At 40.0% G+C, this 22210-nt stretch overlaps 1 protein-coding gene across 2 annotated transcripts in view; it reads left to right on the top strand.

The window, feature by feature from the left end:
* Positions 1–1445: 1445 nt before the first annotated feature.
* Positions 1446–22210, top strand: part of LOC143149301 (neurotrimin) — a 306423-nt gene continuing 285658 nt past the window's right edge. For both annotated transcript variants that reach the window (XM_076316532.1, XM_076316529.1), the window contains exon 1: positions 1446–1592. In XM_076316532.1, coding sequence (XP_076172647.1) covers positions 1520–1592 — 73 coding nt within the window. In that variant the 5' untranslated portion in view covers positions 1446–1519. The remainder of the gene's footprint in view (positions 1593–22210) is intronic.

Genomic DNA, 22210 nt, shown 5'->3' with positions numbered 1-22210 from the left:
TTTCTATCGTTAAACTATACATATACCGCGTAGCTTGTAATTATTCGAACGATAGCGAATTTTAACTCCGCTGCGTGCAAGTGACGTGCAGTTATTCTACGAGTTAACAACTTTATTCTCGAAAGACGGATGTGCTTTATAGTATATTCGTGTCTGGAAACGATGACGTAAAACAATTTTTATTCGAAGATTTTTAGTCGGAACTTACACGGTTAGTTATTAATACCGTAAGTTTGAATGTTTTATTAATTGCTTGATTAGAGTAAAGTTTGCTGCGGGAACACGATCCTGTTACTTTCTCACGTTCAAAATCATTTTCATGTTTTTAAGAAAGATAATGAACTTATAAAAGTGTATGTGCATACATTTGTGTTTTATATATATATTTGTACTTCTTACTTCTCTGTACTTTGCGGATTATCTCATTGCTGGATACATTACTGATTTATGTTCCGAAATATACATTTATCTTACCGTTGCATCAAATTAGCATGGATTTCAAACAGATTGTGTATATTTATTTCTTAAATCTTCTTAATATTCGACGTAACGCTTGTTGCATCCATAATGTTAAGAGGATTTGAAATGATTGTATACATATAACTATGCATACACGTACAGTACGATTTATATAACATCGAAACAACCCTATTATGATAAAAATGTTCATTCCTATATCGAGGGTTCATAATAATAATAAATAGCATTTGAAACAAATTTCAATTAAATCCCAAAGCTTTCTTCAATCTTCTATCTTTCGATTCCGATAATAACCTTATTAATTCGTTACAACATATACAAATTGTTACCTCCAGTGAATAATTTTTATATTTCAACACTGTACAATTTTTACTTAATGACTATAATTTTCTTCCTAACGAGGCACAAAAATGGTCACTCATTTATGAAAATCGTTTTCATTCAACGAGGAAAAAATTGTTGTTCTCTACATATTTACGGTAACCGCTTTCTTAAAATTCTGATTTTTTAAAATATACCGTGTTCGAAAATTGATAACTCGTAAACGACGAAAATGCGAAATACGTTTGCGAGAAGGTTCCCTCGAATTATTCGAATGCTGCAAATACCACAAGTAATCTAAACGGTTCGAACATTTAAACAGCGAAAAATTTATCAAGTGGTCCCAACTCTATTTGTACGTAAACGTCCAAATACCGTCAAAGTTTGACAGTCAGTTTGTGTGAAGCTTATGTGACATAAATTTTCCGGGCGTGCCTCTCACGTTGGAGCCGGATGTATTTTTTAGAATCCATTCGACAAATATCCGAAATCTCCCTTACACGACGAGGCGTCCATAAAATCACAAGTACCACTGTAAGTAGTAAAGACGCGAAAGAGACAGGCACGTGGAAGCCAGGACGCATGCGTGTCGTGTTGCTCCTGCAGGACTTCGCACGACGCGACCAGTCAGTCTGCATTTGGACTCCGGCTCGCGTGCATTATCCGCTTGTGCGTGTGAAGTGATACAAAACGAACGAGATCGTCGTGGACGCCAACTATGACAATAATAACATCGTTGCTGATACTGTGCACCGCGTTGTTCGTCATCGCAGCTACGCATCGATCAGAAGGTAAGCAATGGATCACGCATTCAATGAAATTGGATACACGTCGCGAAACTTGGCGTAAAATCGTCGCGACAGTTACGAAGACTCGGTTTCTTCGTATCTGGAAATTCTAACCAATAAAAGGGAGCCCTAAATATTTTCGTACAGCGTTACGTTTAACGTTACATAATTCCACGAGGATAGATCGGTGTTGGAATTTCTCGTTCGAAGTATTTCACGGGAAAACGTGCAAACAATGGAAGGAACGCTGTGAAACGGATTAAGGAACGAAGGTTGTGCATGCTCTTTGCGCACTATTTATTACGATTAAGTAAATCCCGCGTCGCTCAGGACGCTTTACGTTGGAAAATCATTCCGCGCGAAGGAATGTTTCAATTATTCGTGCAATTTCTTAATGGCCGTTACAAATGTTGCTGGTTGTATCGGTAGTTGATTAAACGTGCGAATAACGATTCCATTCGTACAGTTGACAAAGTATTTCTTCATTGATATACATCCACATCGTTCCGATAACACGACACTAAGAGTAAAGTTGAAATTTCAAATTCGTATACAAATTTAGGTTATGTGCACTAATTCTTCGTTGACGAACATAAGACTTTTTTTTCATTTTCATACAGAAACGCAATGTACAATTATTGTTTACGTTTTATGTATGCTCGTGCAATCGGAGAAATTTGAAGAATATTTTTATTAAATCGAAATAACCGCGTTTGTAACGAACACGTGTACGGGGACAAATTTGCGCGTAATGTTAGATCGTAACACGATGGTTATTATATTTTGTCGCATACCGTTAAATTTTGTTCCTTGTGCTACGTGTCGCAAAATTCTTGGAAATTTGAATAGAGTTATTTAAGCAGCAGATACACAGCTGGCCAAAAGTTCGAGACCAAGTTTTAATGAAAGTGGAGAACATCGTTTTACGAAGATCAGTGAGACTGATAAGAAAGCAAAGTTAAAACTTATTCGTGCAAAAAGATAACGAAACGTTTACATATTGCAGCAAGTATTATTTAAAATATTCTGGAAAATGGAGAAATGGTTTATACGTATGTACTGTCCACGTGGCCAAATTTACTTTATCGTTTGAAACGTTTTGTAAAGAATTTTGCATCAATTACCACCGTGGATTGTTCTGAATAACAAACAACGTACCGAAAGGTACGAGCTTCAGAAATTACGTTTCCTACAATTTAAACAAATAACTGGGTTAATAAGTACTAAGGTAAAAACACGTTCGCGGTTATGGTATTACGCTTGAAAATATTACTTGACACGACAATAAGTTGTCATCATGAATAAAGTATTAGATAATCGCTCACAGTATTGACATAGACTGTTACAGATTTAATCTTTGTCGTTGATAAATATAATAACAAGTTTAGAGGTTTTACATGATTCGTCAGTGTACGACCACTACAATCTACAAAAACATTTCATTGTATACACGCTTTTCTATTCATGGTTCCGAAAAAACTTTTTGGTTCACAGCCAAAAACGTTTTTCTGGTAAATGAATGATTTCGATTAACATCTGAACTTACAATTGGGTTTTATATATTACATTCCCTTTTATAACAATATTTTATTTAGCGGGACAGGCATCGCGTTTAAATTAATATCAGGCTCGATAAAAATAACGACTGACCGACTATATTATTTATAAAACTTTTGGTACCGTAATTTCTTTCCATCGATTTTCAAGAATTTACATAAGTATTATCTATTACGGAGCTGCTTTAAAAATTTATATTAGCGTGTATATGTACCCAACTATATTGAAACTGCCTACTGCGATATACTATGTTATTCAACATATATATTTTAACCGAGGTTAATTATAGCGGGTATATCTAATTTAACTAATTTTACGGAAAAACATTTGAAAATGGATTTGTATACAGCACGTCACGTTGAAAATTGTCCACGTATTCGTGTCTCTCTGTGTTTGTTCAGAAAGTGTAATATACATGTAAATATGAAACTTTTGCGATCTATACAAGAATCTTTTATACATACTGTTACTCGGTTGAATGTAAAGAGCGAGTAAAACTTTGTAAAATGTCAATGAAAGATTAATACACGTAACCACACGAAGGAAAGTACATCGTTATAAAGTTTTGTCTTTCAGTATTTCCCGACAGTCGAAATCAGGTCATATAATTTTCATTGCATTGTACGTGTTAAATATATTAGATAAAACGAAAGACCCGTAAAAGCAACCAATAATGGATGAAACCACTGTCTCTCTTATCGATATCGTAAAAAATCTGTACGTGAAAATGCAGAAAAAAATCGGATTTTAATAATCGAAATACGGATTTAAATATAATCCAGAATGTATAGAATGAACTGAATATCAGAATTATGTTGTAAACCGGGAATAATTTAAACAGTCGGTATTTACGGAATGGATAAAAATATTCACTTGACGTAGAGCGGTAAAAAATGATAAATGAAATTCTGTATATTAGATTTTCATTGTGCGCAATTAGCGTCTCCATTCTGGAAATAAACACAAATAGATTTCCATCGCGTGGTCCTATTATATAAACATTCACCCGCATACACGTTTCCAAATATTTCCTTTATTTGTTACTACTTTAGAAAACTTTGCATTCTGACCTGATACTGTTTTATAATAGAAATAGAATATTTCTGCATGGAGTATATACATGTTTTATTCATACATGCATTGTGCTTTATGAATATCAATGTATCATATAAGTGAATGTGGTGGATAATTTTAATAAGAAACAGAGGGAATCTACTTAAACCTCGCGATAAAACGTCGCAGTAAATGCCATTGACAATTATTGTTACAAAGTTGAGGAATAATTTGAGAATTAATTTTTCCACCAACCGATAAATCGTCGTAGTAATTAATCGGACGCGTGAAATAATAAATCGACGAGCCAACTTAAAATCTTCTCACGAAACATCGTAATAAATGTCACCGGCAATTAGTATCGTAATGGTGATTAATAATTTGAGGATAATTTTTTTGGTCGTATCGCTGACAAATCGTCGTAGCAATTAAACTGACGCGTGAAGTAATGAAATTTTAAGGCAACGTAGCGTCCACGATACAAATAAAGCGCAAAATTTTGTAACGAGGTAAGAATGCAGAACACAGAAAGGAGAAAACATTCACGAGAAGTCATTCTATAACTTTGTCCCACAATGGAAGTAGGACTTTCTGCGCCGTTGAACGGAAAGGACCTCCTGAAATTGTTACGAATGTCGAATAGAATAATACGACGGGAATTGCAAGCCTGCGGGCATTCGTATTATCAATATACAAAATTCGGCGTTTTATTCGCGGGCAGGAGGCTTACAAAAGTAATTAATTGGTGATGAGCTCGGTTCAATACCTACCCGCGAATATAAATCTATTGTGCATTGAAATATAATTTCGTTAGAATCGAGTAATACTTGTAAAATAAAATATTCCATTTTATATGGAACGCGGGAAATCTGTACGCGGTACTATTTAGACCGATATCAAAGCTTTCACCGCTTGCATAAAAGGTTGGAAAATATATCAAAGTAATTCGTATTTAACAATCGTTAATGAGATTCCACCATTGAATCTCGTGGAACATTTTATCCGTGTTACGCGTACACAATGATTTCTATACCTTGATGTTAAATAATAATTGAACAACAATCGATTATCTCTCAACCGTTCTATCCAATATTCTAACGTATTATAATAATCAAGGATGGTAAATATTCCTAAACGTTTGCACGTTTGTGAATATTGCGCTAAATCTGACAATTGTTACGCGATGTAAAATATATGTATATATTAATATATTTAACATGAATTTGAAATACGCGTAAATGGGTTAATATTTCGAGTACACACGCGGAGCTAATTCCCAAAGTAGATAGAGATGAGAATATTTTTATTATCGGATAGATAATTCTCAAAGTGTGTAAAGGTAATATTTTTACCATCGGATGAATAATTCCCAAGGTGGATAAAGATAAATAATATTTTTCAAAGACCGTTACAAGGTAAATTCACGGCTGTCATTGTTTCAAACTTATTGATATAATCCAGCTGTTCGTGTCCGTCGTTATTAATAACCAATACAATTGACGATCGAGAGGGATGATCGTTGACGAGTTACAACGGATTCATTTCACGTCACACGCGTACAATTTAAATTCGAAATTCTCTGTTGGCGTCGCGTCACCTCGTCTCGTTATCTTCGAATTGCCAACAGAGGAAAAATTAAGGTTCTAAATGATTAGTGCTCCGTCGAACTTCGGGATTGGCTGCGATTTCTCTCGGGAACGCAACCCTCCCGAGAATCAGCGGTCTGTGATAGACAAACCAATGGTGGCTGGCTCTAATAGTGGTGCTGTCAGAATGACCCAGAGTCAGGAACGTGGTCAGCTCCATGCTTGCGCACACACATGTACACACATCGTAATCAGTTGCGTTCTAAATTTGATAACCCGTTTTCGACGAATTTGCTTCTGAAACTCCATCAAAGTCGGCTGGCCCCTGTCTGGGCGTTTTTCTTTTTGTTCATGTATTTATACCATTGCTCCCGCTGCTTCCAAAATTAATCCAATGGCAACAGCGACGTTGGAATCGTATAAAGTTAAATAAAATTCATACGTACGTGTGGACTTCACAGGTTGGTGGCTCTCGCCGAAAGGATTTAAAAGTCCTTAAATAAATGTATACCCGAAAGCTGGCTAGTTATATCAGAGAGAATCTACATTTCGTTTAAATGGAATTTTCTTATTGTTTTATGCGCGAACGTACTTCCTGAGGTATTTTATACTCGATACGATAAAATTACTGTATCACATATTGCTATTACGACCTTTTAGAATCTTTACGATTGTTCAGTTTGTACGAAGAGAAGGGAGAAATTTCTATGATAATTATTTCGGTTGTGACAAACGAGTCATTGATCGATTGTAGTTTATGTGCTAGAAATTCTCAAAGAAACTCTCATCTTGTAAATCTGTGTCCAGATGTTTAACTACATTCGTATTTAAGTATGGATGATTACTCGAACAATTCTATATAATTTGAATTTTATATAAAATTGATCTTCCAAAACATCAGATGTTTCGTTCACTGTCAATTTGAATATTTCGTATCTATCGCATCGCTTAAAGAAATACGAACAGATGATTCTTGGAGAATTTCGTTAACAACGACGAAATATTAATATTTCACTGCAACGACAACCCTCACCGCTGGAATTATTATTCGACCGAACTTCTGTTAACAGAACGTTAATCCAATCGCTTCTACAACAACTACTCTTATCCGATTAATCGTCGACTGATGAAATCTGATTGCTCCCTTAAACTGTTTAAAGTCTAAGTGCTTCCGAGGCTAATTGACTAATTGGTGGACGGCTGATTGCTTCCAAGCTTTCCAACGGACTGCTGATCGCTAATTGACTCTTGACTGACTGCTGCAAGCTTGAGTGGTTCCAGGATGCTGACTGACGACTGATTAATAACTGACTAAGTGATCGATTAACTGTCGGAAGCTTGAGTGCTTCCACGATTCCGAGTGACCGTTAAATGATAACTATTGTAACTTCTAACTCACCACTGGTGTTCCTTGTGTCCTGACACCGAGATTTTCGTAATTGGCGTTCAAACGGTTGTTCCAATCAATTTTATACTTCGATCGATGATTCATACATTCGATCCAGACCGATAACGAGGATTGTTTACACAGTCGACCTATTCGATACTGTGAGATGTATATTAATCTCGATTTAGTGACATTTAGTAGAAAATTGATGAAAAAGTCAGTGAAAGCAATTTATACAAAATTAAAATTATATAGAATTGTTCGAGTAATCATCCATACTTAAATACGAATGTAGTTAAACATCTGGACATAAATTTACAAGACGAGAGTTTCTTTGAGAATTTTACCAGTGTTCCGCTATTCTTTCTCCATTTATGTTTGATCGATATTCCTTCTGACAATCTATCGTTATTATTTACACTCTTTTTCATTAATTTAAAGCTCGTGGACGATGTTTAGTTCCGAGCACAGGGATCAGATTTTGCGATCGATTAGTCGAGAGTTATCTACAACAAAACCAGTGTCTCTTTAACTGTACTCAACGGTAACGAAACAAACGATCGAAAATGCAATTTCTCAATATTTTCCCTCAACAGTAGTACAATTTTACAAACCCTGTAGAGTTCTCAGCGCGAGGAAACATGTCTTCGGTAATACAGAACACATAAATATTGCCACACACGTTCTAACAATGTTCCACTGAATTCGTCAATAAATAGAGACGGACGGTTGTTGACGAGACACCTAACGAGCTGTTTGGGAGTTGCTTTCGAGATTTCCAAGGTGTTCGCTAATTTATATATCCCATAATGTCTCGGCGTGGTCGTAGTAACGCGGTTACAATGCTAACAGTGTTATTTTATTTTGTCCAGTATATATACACACTACAAATATACATAAATTTATAGACCGAGCAGGATATTTGCCAGCAGAGGTACAATCTCTATTCTCGGTTACACGTTCTCCGTCGATAGTACCAGGAACGTCTATTTGTCTAGCTACGCCTGATAGTTTAATTAATGGGGAATTCGAGTGGCTTTTATTTCTAAGGAACGTCCTGGGAACGCGAAAAGAAACAAAGGGATACAAAAGAACGAGGATACGTCACAGGGTAGGAACACTCCCCTCCATTACACGCTTAGTGCGCTTTTCCCGGAGACGTAGTGCAACGATACTTATTCCAGTGGTCGACGGTGGACGGAATTTTGGCAACGAAACGAAATTTCCTCCGTGCCCCTGGATCCACCGACTAGGCTAATATCGGTCCTCAATTACCATTAAAACCTAATTTCTATTTTGCCCTTCGAAAGGCTCCTCGGGTTTCCGTCGAGACCGCCACACCGGAAACCCGGAGAGAGGAAAATCCCAAACTCATAGCGGTAAACTCGAAATACACTCGTACCCCCGAACAACACGGTGGATACGTTTCTCGACCAAACGCGTAGTTGAAAATCCGCGTAAAATTTTTCAAACCTCCATTCCGAGAAATTCGGTGCAATGGCCGAGAGTCGTCCAGAAAATAATACCCGTTTTCGAATAATACAATTGTACCTTTAAGAGTTTCTTTGATCAGTTTCTTTCACTGTTTGACGAGTAAGCTTTTTTTCTTACGATGTACACAAGGTTTTCTACACGTATTTACGTTCGATTGGACGTTTCGATATTCGATAAGAGCATTCAATTGTTTGCTAGATATATTCGGGTAATACTTTCTGGACTACTATAACGATAATACTAGTATTAATTATCAACGGTAATATAATGTAATCTAGAATTTTATTTTCTGATACGTCTGATACTTCTATACCGAAGCAAGCTGAGTAGATTAATAGAAAAGAAAATGGAACGATCGTTATCTGAAACCATCGCGATCCTTGCCGCTGTGATTTGAGGAGATTTTAAAGGCTGCGAGAAAATCGCGTGAAACTGGATTGTTGAAAACCGTGTTGCTCGAGGATCGAACGTAGGCCGCGCCACGGTGTGTCTTTTACTTCTGTTAAACACATGCTGATTGCGAACCCGAAATACTTCAACTCGCAAATAGTCACGGGAGAGTCCTTGACCGTGTCGTAAACTCTGCAGCTGGCTGGCGCTGACACGCGGAGATAAAAATTCAATTTACGGCCGAAGTGTTGGAACATTTTTCAAGTATATTTCGAAGCTCCGTTTCCATCGGCGATTATATCCAGAAAATCGTTCAACAGTTCCCCATTAAAAATTTGATCAACAATTTCTACCCTAACCACCGTTCGTAGATACCACCCCCTACCCGGTTCCCGAACCGGATCGAAATTCGGATTCACACTCGGTGGTTTTACAAACCGAAGTTCGCCGAATGATTACGGTCCGTGACGTATTACACGTGCGGGCGTATTTTCGAAAACGTCATCGTTGCGTATCGTGAATTATTTCGCGGTGGGCGTTCGTTTTCGCTGCAATATCTCCACGGGAAATTATCCGAAACGAGCGTTAAAAAACAAACTGAAATTTGTAGCCTCGTTCGCCGGAACGTACATTCAAATTTACTCGTTCGAAATTCCCCCGGGTGGCGAGACTTTTAAATTAAAAGTTCCGCTAAAATTTGTCCTAATCCTGTTTAAATATAGCGCGGTCAAGAGATTTGCATAGATTAACATTCATTCTCGTACGAAAGGCTTACAACTTTCGATAAAATATCATTAACGTCCCGGAGGAGCGGCGTGCATTTGTTCGTCATCGAAGTCATTTGCGTAAAATTAACGTTGTTACATCGCCGGCTCGAACTGCATCGATTATCTTATCGCCGCGTAATGCGACCCCGTGCGAACGGTTTGCTATTCGAATCAAAGACACCGAGCTTCCTGGAAACCACAAGCAAGGTTAGGTCGGGGATAATTTTATCCTTCCGTGGCTCGATTGATCGACGTTCAAAGACCGAATGGAATCGAACGTGAAAAGAGCGATTCTCGCGAGCACGAACCGACCGATAGGTAATTAAACCGGACTGCATTTCAAATCTAGCGCGCGGGATTATTTCTCGCTAGGGTATTTATACCGCTAGACAAATCTGACCGATATAAATAGCTCGTGTCGTCGTTGTATTTTCTCGTTGTCGTTCGGTCCGGATGATTAATATTAATGTCACCAGATGGACGGAAATTTTCCGACAGGCGAGGAAGGTTATTGCGTTCAAATGATACGAAAGCTTGACAAATGTGAAGAGTTTCTTTTCCAGATTCTGTAAACCTTAATATCAGATGTTAACTCGTGATATCGACTATGCATGGACATTGATTTACGAATATTCGAATCAAACAGGTTGAAAGTGTCCACGATCGAAACAATTCGATTGCAAAGATTGTTGGAAAAATGGAAAATTCAGATTCCAATATTTATCCAATTCGATCTTCCATCTTTGATCGTCATCAACGACTTTCCTTGTCGCGTTTCGACGCGTTACTTTTTAGATATTCAAATTTCCAGTTGTTTACGTGATTGACTGTAAGTTTCGTTCGATTATCTGTTCGAAATTCAGACTGCAGTTATTTTCGATCATTGTAGTTAAATTAGCGCAACTATCGAACGAACGAAAGACTCGCATACGTTCTTCGTTACAGAAGTTCCATGGACCGAATTTTTCCATCGTTGCGTGACTGGATAATTCGTTCTGAGATAATTTGAAAATACGGAAGTAACGAGGCACGAAATTCTTTAATATTCAATCGTTCGTGCAAAACGAGTCGAGTGTCGCGAAATTTCCAGGCAAGTTTTACAGCTCGAGACTGACGATAAATTTCTAACCAAACGGTAATTTATATATACGAAGAAACTTGTAGGGAAAAAACAGAGGAACGAGAAAGAGAGTGTATCGCTGAATTAGACGCGGACCGAATGATGCGCGTTAAATTTCGTTAAACGCACCGTTGACGCGCGGTTGTAATTATTAAGAAATTGAAATTGAATACAGAACGAAAGGTAGACAAATGATGGGTGTACAAAACTAATAAGACTCTGGCTAATAATTCTCGAGCGCGAAACAAATACGGAAGACTTAAAGCAAGGTAACAAGAAAACGTACGGTTGTGTGGTATAGAAGGCTGGTCAGCGGCAGTTTTAAACTTCATGTCACGAGCAGGTCCGCTAATTATTCGCGAGCATGCGAATGAAAGAAATTCCTTTCTCTTTCGGCGCAAGTTGCAGGTGTGTACGTAGAACGAAGCCACACAATGTTATACAACGTGGGGCAATTTCCATTATACAACATGCTTCTGTTATGCAAATTGAGACGTGTGTCTGAGTGGACGAGCTCTTACGCGATGTTCGATGGTCGAGGTCTCCTAAGCAACGCGGAAAACTCGCTCTTGGACGTTCACGTGTACCGGGCGTAATCTGTGTCGACGCTCGGCGTGCATGCGTCTCCTTTCTTCTGTAATTTAATTACACGCTATAATATGAAATTTTGATGACCCCTCGCGTGACCGTGCAAAACGTTTCGTCGATCCTTGCGACGTAACGGGTCAATTTTTAATACGACGAGTGAACGTGCAACAGTTCTTGAAACGGTTGCCTATTGCTCGAAATATTTCCGATCACTGCTCGCACTAATTTCTTCTCGTATTCGTGAAAGAATATTAGTACGAATCGTTTAAGAAAATGCAAGTAATCACCAATCGTTGTATACAAGTGTTTATTATGTGCAAACAAATATCGCTAATTTTATTCGAACGATCTCTGAAAATTCATGCACTGTGTTATTCGTTCGAATATGGAGTTTATTTGTTGATTATTATCGAACGAATTAATGAAATACAAACCAGTGTGGGAATTATAAAAATTATATTCGAAACGCGAAAGTTTGGCCCGTTAAAGTCATTCCCTGATTATAAATCCCATAAGGTGCAATTGAAGGGTGCTTAAACGTCTGTTAATAATTTTCTGCTCTCGCGTATCAATAAGGAAACAGTAACACTTTTCTCGATGTGTGTACTGATCCAAATTTGCAAAGTTTCGTCACAATTTGCGATAAAAATTTCACCGTTCGCTCCACCGGAATTTTTCTTCGTTATCGGTCGTTGCGTTGTTCTTCTCTCAAGAGTGCAATTCCGTTCGCGCGATATATAATTAATTATCGTATAAAAATTGCCAGGCGGAATTTAATTAACATTCGCGACCAGTCAACGTGCATCGAAATACGGAAAATTCAATTAACTTCGGAAAATTCTGCTCGCGAACTTTATGATTCGTGTGCTCGCAAATATTTGCACGGTATTCTATTACTTTTCCGGGATGCTGTAACTGCACTTTTCCCGAAACCTCAGATACTTGTTTGCACGAGGCTAGTACACCGCGGGATACGCGTTTGGTTAGTGCAAGTGCAGCTAAATCGGAATCCGGGGAACAGTTAAATGGCTGGACATCGATTTAACTGTCTATGTAAATGTATATTAAGCAAACATTTTGCGCGGTCACCACCGAGCGGTACCGACGTATTACGAAAATGCACGCGATCGCGGGGTAATCGCGATTTAAAAAATATAATTCATACTTATACCGGGGTCCACGAAAACCGTGAAAATGTTTTCAACCGCAGGATTTGATGCACTGTAAAAATTTCAGTCCCATCGATTCGATGATCCGTTTAAATGCGATACACGCGACCAGTACACTGAACGTCGATTTCAAAGCCGCTTAGAGACGTAAATACGGATCATGCGAAACGGTGCGGAATATGATTCACTCTCGTTAAGATATTTCGATGCGGTGTTGCGGGAAATTATACTTACGGTTCCCCGCGAAAAGATCGCCACGCTGTTTTATTTACATCGCACGACTTAAGTTCGATCTTTTTTCATTCGGCCCAAAGTTAACATCAAAGACCCAGTAGTGTCCGAGAAAAAGAGTATCGCGAAAAAGTAATTTACTCTCGAAACAACCTGTAGATAGAATCTCTCGAAACATTTCATTCAAACAACCGTTACTTCTCCTTTATGATATTTTACGGTAAAGATTGATCAAACGTTTTGAAAGATCGTCACACATTTGAAGTCTATTTCGATCGACGTTAAACGGAGATGTGTAAAATGTTCAAATGGATGAACAATTTAAGTATACAATTTTGTATCCGTTACTCGTCGAATAAAAATAAAAATTTGCAAGATAGAATTAAATATTTCACAATTAAGTATCGTGAAAGATTTCTAAATTCTATTTCTCGATTCCTCTCGAATGTTGATAAGTTTACGAGGAAATACAGGACTGGCTATTTAATTGCGTAAAATGCGACAATTATCGCGCGAAAAGTATCGAAGGTTTGCGATGAATCTTGGGTAAAAGTAACTAGTTTTATTTTTATTCCACCGACGAGATATCGTAGCAGGGAAGGTTTGTTGTCGGTGGTTAAAGTTTTGGCGGGAAAATCGGCCGCGAAGTATTTTCGCCTCTCGGGCAATCTCAGATGAAATCAACAGGCGACGAAGAAATTAACTTGATAAACTTTTCTAATGGGCGCGTTCCAGCACGCTCAACGGTGCGCATTCGGCGAAACTATTATCAATGTACACACTTCGTCGGAAACTCGGTGCAATCGAACGATCGTTAAAGTTAAATTGGCTCGCTAATTAATTTCCACCCGGATGATCGTCCGATCGGCGATCACCGCTCATTTCTCGTATAGAGACGTATAGAGACCGTGGCCAACCTATTCGGTTTTTCGCGTTCTCAGCTTTAGCTGTTTATCGATGTTTCGTGAAAGCAATTACAACGATGTATTCATCGGGCACTGTACAAGGTGGTCCGTGTAATTGAATCCGCATAATCGGAGTAAATCAATATCGACTCGAATCGTTCTTTTCCTTTCGGTTTAAATTTTACGACCGTATCAATAATCGGAACACCCCGGTAACACGTGTACAGTTGCACCTGTATTTAATCGAAGGCATACGGAAGAAAATATTGCACCGTGCGCGGAATTTATTTTCGATTAAAAACCTAACGATATATCGGTTAACTTTATTGTTTTTATAATGGATGTGTTCTCGAGAAATTGAAAACATCGATAAAATTGAAACGTGTAATAAGTTCTTACCGAATTGTTTTCACGTTCACGACCAGCGGTATTATCATTCCGTTTCACCAATTATGGAGTCACGAGTAATAACTAACACGTGGCAACCGGTAGACAAAAAGAGCCAGAAAGGATGGGCAGTCGGTAAATCCGTAACCGGATGCACTTTGGTCCGTTTCTCGTTCTCACCGTCTACTCTGCCGTGCTATTATTCTCAGGACGGAATGCAACACGCAAACAGTACAAATACTGGGTGTGTTTCAAAGAAACAAAGTCCTAAGCTGCAACAATCACCAGAAAGCACAATTGGCTACAAATGCTATTATTACGTTTAACCATAGCATCGTGCTGGTACGTAAACAGAAAAGTAAATGCGTTCTGCTTGTATTCCGATAAATTGCACTGCACCAATCGCATTACACCGAACAAGGTATCCGCAAACGGGGCTCTGTATGATCTATCCATGTCGGACTTAACACTCATAATCCCGTACTGACCTATACCGAGCGTTATATCTCAGATCCAACACCTTGACCCGCGTTAGGTTAGTACGTACGGGTCACACCTTATCTTGATTACAGCTACGCTAACGCACTAACCTACTTTGTCTTTATTTTCACTTGACAAAGCACTCGAGAATCCTAATTCAGATGTAACGTCTTGACCCGGTTGGCATACTTTTACATCTCATCCTGACTACGGTTATGTTAATACTTGGACCCACTTCATCCTTATTTTGTCTAGACAAACCTACTCGATATCTTAACCTGGGTCCAACACCTTGACCTACGTAACATACCTTATCTTCGTTCTAGCTACCCCAAGGCATTAATCTACCGTATCCATATGTAGCCTGATACCCTAATCTCGGTTCTGATCTTTTCTTTTTTTGTAAGAGACTAAAATCTCCAGTGGTACGCGAGGTAATTATTTACGTGTCTGTAAGTTTCAGCGTGTTTGAAAAGCAAATTTGGTTCTATTTCTGTGTTTATGGGGATTTCGTTTAACGGTTGTACTTTTCGTAGAACGAAGTCATTAGATTTGGACTTGAGCGACAGGTTATCTTACGTTACGGTACTTAAATCCTGAAGGGTGTGTCATGGACTCGGGAGCAAAGTGGAGATTCGAAACAATAAGAGGGCTGCAGGAATAATGTACAATTTATTCTAGAATCGATACATCGAGAACGTGGCTTTTCGTCTGCTGCATTATACATTAAGAAACGAAAAAATTCTAAAATCTATATAAAAAATTCGAAGAATTTTCAATCATATCTCTGACGTCACGTTTCTCGTGATGGTAAATTGCTTAAAATACACTCTACATATTTATCTATCGTAAGACGACAGACGAGAAACAATCTTATCGATCCTCTTCGTAATCCATGTCCAATCGAAACGAATTATCGTCAGAAGCAGACGCATCGGTGGGATAATTAACGCGATATTTCGCGATCAAACTCCACGGACATCGAGTACCTCCGACGGGACAACTCCGCCATTCTTTCCAGCGGTGGCCATTAATTTGTCATCGACTCCGTTCTCCCGTAACAAAGTTTTGCATTCAAAGTTTCAAGACTCCATCATCCACTTCCATTTAATCTGTAACATTAACGAGGTAGAAAGTCCGATGACTCGGCTCAGCCGGAACCCTAGAAAGGCTCTCTTTGGAGAACTCGTCGCCGTCTCCGTTCGCTAACTCGCGCTCGCTTCTCTGATACACCTACGTGGAACCGTTGGCTCAAGATTTCACACATACGCGAGATAAAGAAAAGTTGGTGAAGTGAGCGGCAGAAAGAAACGTCACGTCTTTCGGTATGGTAAAAAGGTGCCAGTGAAATTTAAAGTGCGCAACCCGTTTCGTCTTCTCGTAGGAGCCCGAGTGGCAAAAGCGGGCAAGGTCCTCGCCTACGAGCCATGGAGGGTTCTTCGTCGTCGTTCCACGTTCTGTTGCCCCCCTCCGACCCTCCCCTTCTCCACCCACATCGTCTTCGTCTTCGTTATAGTCGTCACCGTTGAAGCTTGCCGGGGAACCGAGTAAGGCCGTTGTAACGTGACGTGTGTGACTGCTGTTTCACGATGAGGAGCGTTCAAAGTTTCCCCCGTGACACGTGACGTAGCTATGCAACCGCAACGCGCGTATTCATTATGACTTCGGATAGAGGGACGGTCGGGGAGGGGTCAGAGGGGGGGTACCACCACACTGTGGAAGCCCGAGTGGGAGGAAATTATGCCGCGTGTCTCCTTATGCTCCAATACCTCCGTGGCTGGCGGTGCATAGTTACGTGACGTGTTGAAGACGGATAGCTGTTACTGCGATAATTCACGGCGGTCCTGTGAATTATCGACCCTGGCGCGTAATCTTCGTCGAACAATTCGCACCTCCGTTCTGTGTATTCATTTTTACACAAATATTGGAATTATCGACGAGTTCCGATACATTATTCGTCTCAGCGAGCAACAAGGTGGATTACCAATCGGAGAATATATGAACGAGTTCGGTGTGGTCAATGGAATGATTTTTATACAAATTGGGGAGGCTCTCGTCGAGAGGGTTCCAACGGTGCTGCTTGTACAGTCTAGTATGGTCTAGTCTAGTCTAGTCTAGTGTAGTCTGGTTAAGTCTAGACTAGATCTAAATGTCTGTTGTAGCTAGATAGGAACTAATGGATGAACGCTCGAGTGGTGTGTAAACTTTTGGGGCTACAAGCCGTCAAAGGTTGCTCTGCGAGCCATAGAGTGAATTATGGTTCGGAGATCCTCCGAGGATAGCGGATAAGTCTCGTGTACCCGATGGAATGATTTTTATATAAATTGGAGGGTCTCTCGTCGAGAGGATTCCGACGATACTTGTATAGTCCGATCTAGGTGACTGTTGTAGTTAGATGGCCACTTACGGATGAACCCTCAGGTGGTGTGTAAACTCTTGGGGGTACAAGCTATCAAAGGTGCTTCTCGACACTCGCCACGTAGCCATTCAGGCTGGTTTTGAACACGTGATCGATCTCGAAATCGACTATCGTTGTATACAGTGCCAACAGGAATGTCGCCAGTCAGTCAATCGGTCACCGTCTGGGTAACTAACCCCGAACACTCTGGTACGCGTAGCATTCGCATACTTCGTGGCATGGGCACTGTTTCTAAAGTCGGCGGCCAAGCATTAGGAGCATGCTCCACTTCTTGTAACCGTTTCTTCCTTTTCGAGTTAATATCGCTGTTTATTTGCGACAGCGTTTGGCTACTTGCCTAGAAAATTCAGAGATACGTGTTATTATTTTTTTTTTCCGTTCGGAGCAAATAGTAGGGAGTGGCGCAGGACTGGCTGGTAGTTGAAATCAATTTAGTTGTTCACTGTTCTAAACCAAATCTCGATCGTCAGGTATTCATCCAATTAAGAATCAGTCTTTCGTTAATATAATCGTTTAGCTTCAGTATCGACTGACAGGATATTTGTATTCTCCCTTGAAATACTTTGCGCGAAGAATGAAATTATGTCAACGCGAAACCAGTATCTTTGACGATCCAAGCTAAAGATACAGACAACAGCAACGAAGAAACGCGATTGTAAGGAAAAATATGTAGATACTACGATATTACACAATCTCTCGACACAGAAAGCGTGCTTTAGACGTATGCTAAACTAAATTCTCCGAGCAGGAATGCTTTTTCCATCAACCGATCCTTGTGTACCGATCGAGTATTGTACCTTACTCGATCTTACATGCTTTCCACGACGCTTTGTTCACAGGTTATCCGTGTGATAAATCATAGGTCATGTTCAACTTTGAAAGCAATCTTCGAACGCACGACACGACACGACACCGCTGTAACCGCATTCTCGTGTAAAACTGTTTCACAAAATTGCAAAATTCGAAATGCGGAACGTGAACGGTTACGAGGTCCTGAAACGGGGAGAGACCGCTTCGTAAATATTTTATGGTTTTACGATTCTTTGTTAGCCCGGTAATTACAATTATAATTGTACATTAACCCACAATTTCGCAGCGTTGAAAAATCTCAGCGTTCGTAATGAAATACAACGGTAAGTATAGTATTATACGGGGTCCAGGAATAGGGGTTCGGAGAGGTTTCCGTATCTTTTCCTCTTCGTTTATTTTTTTTTTTTTGTCTTTTCATTGCCCATATCTACAGATCTATTTCTCCATCTACACGCTCGTCCATTTTTTCGTTCCTTTCCCCCTATTTTTCCGCTCGATTGTTCTTTTCCTCTCGAGCAGTTTTCTCTTCATCATCGCTGCTGGCCGGTTGCTTCACTCTGACCGTGCTGAACGTTAATCACCCAGCGAGGAGATCGATCGGCGATTAATGAGAAACGTCGACGGAGCGGAGGTGGAAATTTACACAGTTCGCCCCGCCGTGGCAGTGAAAGAGGGAGGACTTCTTCTTCCTGAATTGATCGATTCCGAATCCTTGGCACCTTTCGAATCCATCGTTGGAAGTGGTAATGGGGCGTTAGAAGTCGGCGTATAGAGAGGATTAGCGTGAGACCCGAGTGGCTTCTGTAAATCACGTTAACCTCTTGAGGTATCGTCGGTTGGATCCTTGATCGAAGCATTTATGACGATGCCAATGTTTAAATGGTATTAGAAGAGAGAGAACAGTTCGACAACCGAACGAATTTTTCTTGGAAATTTGTATTTATTTTTCTATAGAAGGATAGTAGTAAAAGTATACTCAAGTAATACATTAGCTAATTATCGTATTAAAGAAAATCTTCCAACGCTATAAATGTTTTTTATAAATTATTATTATTATTATTTGTTACCATCAGTGAGATATGTCTCTTTGAATAGAAAGATTGAATATATAGGGTGTTTCGTAAAGATGGTATTCACACGAACGATGTTCAAATTCAAGATTCAAGATTCGAAATATTTAGATCGCTTTTATCAATGACAATCTAAGGATGAATGTAATCAGTATTAGTAGAGCGTACCAAAGTTTTTTATTTTCAATGATTGAACTCAGAGAGTCATTGTAAACCACTCTCGTCCAAAATATTCAAATTGTTCGATCGAGGACAATTTACGAAGAAATGTAAGCAGTTAATGGAAAGTTCCAATATTTTTTATCTTTGTTGATTAGACTGGGAGGTTATTGTGCATTTATCGAACTCGAACCAATCGAGATGTAAAATATTTAGATCGCTTCTATAAAAAAGAGGATCAAGGAACAAAGGTAATCAGAATGGAAAAGTTCACGGTATGTTTTTCTCGTTGGGTGTTGGAAAAATGTCCCCCGTTTAAATCCGACCGTTTGCTCGTCGAGAATAAGACGATTCAGATTTTCAGCGATCCTCGATTAAAGAGGAACAACCTAACAATGATCCCAGATAGGAACTTGCCAAAAGTGTCCCCTTTCTTCCTCTCTGAGATACTCCCAGAGAGTCTTACTAACGATCGATTCGGAATTCGCACCGCTATCGAGATCCAGGTGATTTCATCGTCCAGTTCTCTCGCATTGAATGGTTTCCTGAACGGAAGACAAAGGCCTACATTGCCTTAGATTTGCGTTGAATAACGTTTGAAGACGTTCAGAGACATTTCAGTTCGATAGGTTTGTTATATACGTCGCTTGATACAGTCGGTCGGTAATTCTTGAATAAATTATGATATCTCGAATCGCAGCTGCGTCGATATCGATCGATTAATATACGAAGTATCGGCAACGTTTGCGTTTTCAAGCACTTGACCTAATCGTGCGAGAACCCTCGATTCAGCGCTCGTTAATTTCAAAGATGACGAGCAACGTAAACGTGATAAGTTAATAAGGTTTTAATCGCGACGCTATCCTCTTGAGGGCTCTCGTTTCGATGGAAATTGCACGGTTGTAAAAGGTATAAAATCATCCGTTCAAATTACATTGTCGTTTAGTTCAGTGTGCAACAGTTTGAAAACTGCACGCCCTGGGCAGTATAAGTTTACACGGTTAGACGAATATTGTACGCTTTTATTGTTTTTAACAACTTTGTCAGCGACGAGAGTTTCCATAAAAGATGCTTTTTAATGTTTTTACAGGATAAGTTCTGTTTGGAAAAATATTGTACACTGCAGGAGTTAAAACGAGCCGAAAGAAACGGAGTCTTAAAGAATTGTTGCAAAGGCAAAAATAAGACAAATTATTACCGTAACGTACAAATGGTATGTTCGTTTAATTTTTCTCAATGGCAATTTACACGTAAAAATATGTGCAAAACCTCGGAGACCATTCGATGAAGAAAAGCTTGAAAACAGTAATTCTACGAAACATCCGGTAAAAGTAATATTTGTAATACGTGATTGTTCATGAAATACCGAGTGGATCGTACAAATGAGAATACCCAAATACCTCGTTTCTTTGTCGATCGAATATTTCTACAACTATCATAGTTCCTTTCCATCTCTTTTTTTCTTCCAATTTACTTTCTGCTGCAACGAGGATTTCGATTCACCGCTATCTCCGAACTTCCATTGTTGTTCATAACCTCTACCATGACAAAGTAATTGCACTCGTATTTTTCTCAGTTTCGAGGGAATCAAGTTCACTCTATACAATCCTACTCGGAATCTCGAATAACACCCAGACTGTACAGTGTACCCTGTTTTTCCCCAGAAAATCCGCAATAACTTAATCCACGAAGAGAAACGAGAAAAAAACTTCTGACTTTACCACAGAATAATAAACAAACACGTAACAACGCATTGTCCGTCGTAACTCGACTATGTTTATCTATTTTTCCACCATTCCCTAACACGCTTACTCAATCGAGCACTCTATTTTTCTCTATTTCTCTCTATCGAGTGAACCTCGAATAAAAATACCAAAAGTGTTCCTATCTAACGACAGAGATTTCACGCGCACAATATACAATATATACATTCATTACAATGCTCAACAAAGGGTATAATGGACAGTATAATTACACCGCGTACAACACAATGATTCCATCCATCGTCCTCGGTTGCGTTTGCCTCCATAGCCGGGTTCAGGCCCCGTGTACAACCAGAATCGAGCCATTAACTTGGCTTTGAGGAGACTTGGCAGATGTGCGCAACTTCTTCCTACTGTTCCGTTCGTAGTCGGCCCTCCTGTATTTCTTCGCCCGGTTCGTATAACCCGTGAATACTTCAGTGACCCGGAGATGCTCGGTCGCTCGGTCGCTCGGTCGCTCGCTCGCTCGCTCGTTGTCCAGTTCCAGATTCGTGGACGATTCCCTCTGTCTGTGTGGACGCGTTCACGGGTCCGTGGCCCGTTTCCGTAGCCGGATACACCGGTATACACGACCGTTGCCATTCCTCGAGAGCACAAACGTATAAATCTATTACCGCACGACGACGTTGCCGCGATATCCACGGGAAGCATGATCATTGGCGGAAGAACGAACGGAACAAAGGAGGGAGATGGAGAAACACTCGCGGAAGGAGAAGCCGATTTGGACGAAGACCGAGGTGAACGAGAAACGGGGGTGAGGGTGGGCGGTGGAAGCGAAAGAGAGCGAGATGGGGAAACGCTACACGGATGGGTCTCGGTTTTCCATGTTGGCTGTTGTTCAAATGGTCTATTCGACGATAAAAAGCGATGCACGTCTTTCCCTGGAAATCCTCCACTTCCGCGAGATTCAAACGCGCACACAGCCCGCCGAACGTGTGGGTGGTACGGTCTGGTGGGTGGTTGGGGGAGCGGGGAGTGAATAAAAAGCTCGACGACCCGCGCCCATCGTCGGAGCTTTCCGCTCTCTCGCTTGGCGCGTATTCAGGGTCTTCGTTCCGCTTACGCGAATCGCTGGAGGGGGAGAGGGTGGTCTCTGTCCTGTTCCTTTCTCCTCCGAGTACCACCCAACCGCCCCTCACCGCCCCCTCTGTCGAACGACCGTGGCCGACCCTCCATCCGTCTCTGTTACTCTTCCCTCCTTATCCTCGCGTTCGATGCACCGGGGAAGAAATGTGTTTGTGTTTGGATTCCAGCCAGATAATCTGCGGCAATAAATTTCTGTGTGT

This window comes from Ptiloglossa arizonensis, chromosome 7, assembly GCF_051014685.1.
Source record: "Ptiloglossa arizonensis isolate GNS036 chromosome 7, iyPtiAriz1_principal, whole genome shotgun sequence".
NCBI classification, from domain to species: domain Eukaryota; kingdom Metazoa; phylum Arthropoda; class Insecta; order Hymenoptera; family Colletidae; genus Ptiloglossa; species Ptiloglossa arizonensis.
This window is presented reverse-complemented; position numbering and strand designations above follow the sequence as displayed.